Source organism: Triticum dicoccoides, chromosome 3B (assembly GCF_002162155.2).
Source record: "Triticum dicoccoides isolate Atlit2015 ecotype Zavitan chromosome 3B, WEW_v2.0, whole genome shotgun sequence".
Taxonomy (NCBI): domain Eukaryota; kingdom Viridiplantae; phylum Streptophyta; class Magnoliopsida; order Poales; family Poaceae; genus Triticum; species Triticum dicoccoides.
Window position 1 is genome coordinate 279,529,534 of NC_041385.1, and position 3,139 is coordinate 279,532,672.

At 45.7% G+C, this 3,139-nt stretch overlaps 1 protein-coding gene across 3 annotated transcripts; it reads left to right on the plus strand.

The window, feature by feature from the left end:
* Nucleotides 1-6: 6 nt before the first annotated feature.
* Nucleotides 7-1,251, plus strand: LOC119275907. Of its 3 annotated transcripts, none has more exons than XM_037556838.1 (3): nt 7-428; nt 515-698; nt 801-1,251. In XM_037556838.1, exons 1-3 carry the CDS (start codon nt 302-304, stop codon nt 1,204-1,206), a joined length of 717 nt encoding a protein of 238 aa, XP_037412735.1. In that variant the 5' UTR covers nt 7-301; the 3' UTR covers nt 1,207-1,251. The 3 variants fall into 3 exon arrangements, with proteins under 3 accessions (XP_037412735.1, XP_037412736.1, XP_037412737.1); XM_037556839.1 differs by having other exon boundaries at nt 819-1,251; XM_037556840.1 differs by having other exon boundaries at nt 824-1,251.
* The last annotated feature ends 1,888 nt before the right edge of the window (nt 1,252-3,139 follow it).

Consider the following 3,139-nt stretch of genomic DNA (forward strand, 5'->3'; position numbering starts at 1 on the left):
CCCACCCCGCCACCTACCACCACGCCCCGCCTCTTCCCCTGCAGCACCTTCCCGTGGCGTCGTCCCCTACTTCCTGTGGCCATGCCGGTGCCCTAGCCCCGCCTGCGCCACTAGCACGGATTTGACCCGCCTCCATCACCCTTCGGACGAAGGCCTCCCCAGCAGTTAGATCCGCCTCTCCCATGGTCGGATCCGCCTCTCCCAACGGCCAGAGCCCTCTCTCACTGCTAGCCGTCGCCCCTGCTTCTCCACCGCCGGAGAGGGGGAGGGCAGCGGATTAGGCCGAGAAGCAGTCGAGGAGATGGGAAGAGCAGTGACGGGGAGGCGACACTTCTTCTCCAACCAGATCGAGCAGTGGTTTGAGGTGCCCCAATGTGTCGTGCGTGCCTCCCCTTGCTCCCCCGTTCGCTCACCGCCGCCAAGATCCGGTAAGCCTAAAAGGCATGGCCACCCCTCCTCCTCCCCTCCCACCCCATGCCCCCTTCTCCATCTCACCCACCACCACCATGTGCAGGCACCTACCTTCCTCTCTCGAGCTTCTCTGCAGATGAGCATGGGGAGTGCCTCCCTGTGAGCACCGGCTCCGTCCGCGGGATCTCAACTCCCCCCTCTCTCAATGGATCCATGGTGGGGCAGTCCGGCATGCGCACGCGTGCAGCACGGTTGTGGCGTCGAGGCAGCTCATGTTGTTCCTTCAGGTAGTGGAGTGTTGGTCTTTAGTTCAGAAAATAATTGTTTAGATTTTGCCGATGCAGTGCGGTGAGCAATTCAACTGTGTATTTCTGAGATTTTGCTTTCAGCTTGGTTTGTGTGCGTAGTGCAGTTTGTTGCTACGGGTGGCTGGCATCAACGTGCCTCCAGGAGCAGTCCACTCCTCAACTCGTCATAGTTCCCTGGCGGTGGGAGAGAAGTGCAGTGCTCTATGGTGCTCTCTTTCACGGGAGCAGGTGGTCATCCGCTGCGGTGCAGCTCAAAAACATGTGCCAGGCAGTTCTGTGCTTTGGCCAGGCGACGACGAGTGTTGCCCCCGGTCAACGCCATTGTGCCTCCTTCTGCCGAGTGCAGTACTCACCTCACTACAGTACATATTTCCAGTGCATGCAGCTCGCAACCCGCCAATGTGCCATGCAGCAAAACTTCTGCAGTTTTTTTGTTCTTTTGTTCCAAAATTCATATGGTTGTGCTCATAAAGAAAAACTTCTATAGAGAAAAAATAAAGAGGAAGTACAGTGCACTCCGGTCTTAAAAGAAGTCCACTCCGAAGGACTTTAAAGTACACATCACTTGGAAAAATGTATTTAAAAAAATTATGATGTGTTTGTTGAAAGACATTTAAACTAGTAAAAGAAAGTAATGCGGTTCACACTTAAGAGTGTTGTGGATCACTTTCAAGAGTGTTGGGGTTCACTTGCCGTCGTCTATGTGGTCCATTATCGTTCATAAAAAAATAGTAAGAAAAAGACAACAAAAACTCGTATGAGAAAAATTACGTCTGACAAAAGAAATTATGCAGCTCGCTTGCTCGTTCGATGCAGTGCGGTTTTCATTCTGAAGTAGTGCAGTCAGCCGTATGATGTTGTTCATCCCGTAAGTGCAACAAAAATTGTTACGAAAGTGAAAAAAAGTAATGCGGTTCACTTCTTGATAGTGTTGTGGTTCATTTACACCCGATGTGAAGTGCACTCTACTTTCTCGTTCTTGAAAAAAATTACGTTTGAATAAAAGAAACCATGCAGTTCTCTTACCCGTGTGATGCAGTGCGATTTTTCGTCTGTTGTAGTGTGGTTTTCAGTCGGATGAAGTACTCACGTCGATTTGGGTGTCGCGAAAAACAGAGTGTTCGCATTTCGGTAAATTCGTAATTTCTCTTAAACCATAAAGAATTAGAGAGAGTGTTCTACATGAAAGAGTTGTGTATCGTCGATATCTTTCCAACAGCGTATCGTTTGAATCATTCCGACCAGCGGTTTGCAAAAATTTCACCAAAAACGGCCGCTGCTACTCGTCGTCCGCCACATGATTTTCAAAATTAACTTAAAACTGGAAGGAATTTCAAAAATATTTCAACATATGAAAATTGCGCCTCGTTCGTAGCTTTCCAACAGCGTATCACACGCCTTGTTTTGACAAACGGTTCAAAAACTGGAGCGAAAACAGTACCGAAAATTTGAAAAACAGAATTTCGCGATTTAGTAAATTTGAAACTGCTCTTAAACCGTAAGGAATTAGAGAAAAATTTATATATGAAAAATATGTGCCTCGACGATATCTATCGAACGGCGTATCGTTTGCTTCATCCTGACGAGCGGTTTAGAAGGAATCGTGAAAAGCGCTCGCTACCACTCGTCATGGGCCGCACCATTTTTAAAACTGTTCTTAGACCTTGTGGAATCTCAAAAAGTGTTCAACATGTCGAAGTTGCGCCTAATCCATAGCTTTTCAACGGTATATTACACGCCTCATTTTGATAAACAGTTAAAAAATTAGAGTGAAAACAGTACCCAAAAAATAACGCGTGCAGTTTTTTCCGATGAGAAGTTCACTCGTGTGAGTACTGCAGCACACTTGGTTAAAAAAATGACATGCACTTGCGTTTAGCGTGCACTGCGGAAGCGGTGTGCAGAATAGTTATTCTGCTAATATTAGCAGAATAGACCGTCTGTAACGCGCCTGACCTTTGTGAACTAGGTTGAACTTCCCGCAACATTGCACAAATAGGGCTTGCTATATATCGTTGGAAAGCTATGGACACCAATATCATGAACCAACTTAAATTTTTGGCAAAATATAAGCGGTTAAAGAGCTATTTTAAAAACCATTTTTTCTTCGCACAAAAAACATGAATCATATTTTCGATCGCATTTCTAAACCGTTTATCGGAATGAGGCATATAATATGGCGTTGGAAAGATGCTGCAAAACCGCTCCTTCCACATGTTGAAAGTTTTTTCTAATTCCCTATGGTTAAAGAGTAATTTGAAAAAATGTAAAATTTTGTAAACCGAACAGATGAGTTCGTTTTTTCGATGTCATTTCTAAACGGCTAATCCAATGGAGGCATATACTATGGCGTTGGAAAGCTTATGAAAATGCGCTACCTTTTCATCTTGACAATTTTTTTCTAATTTTGAATGGTTTAA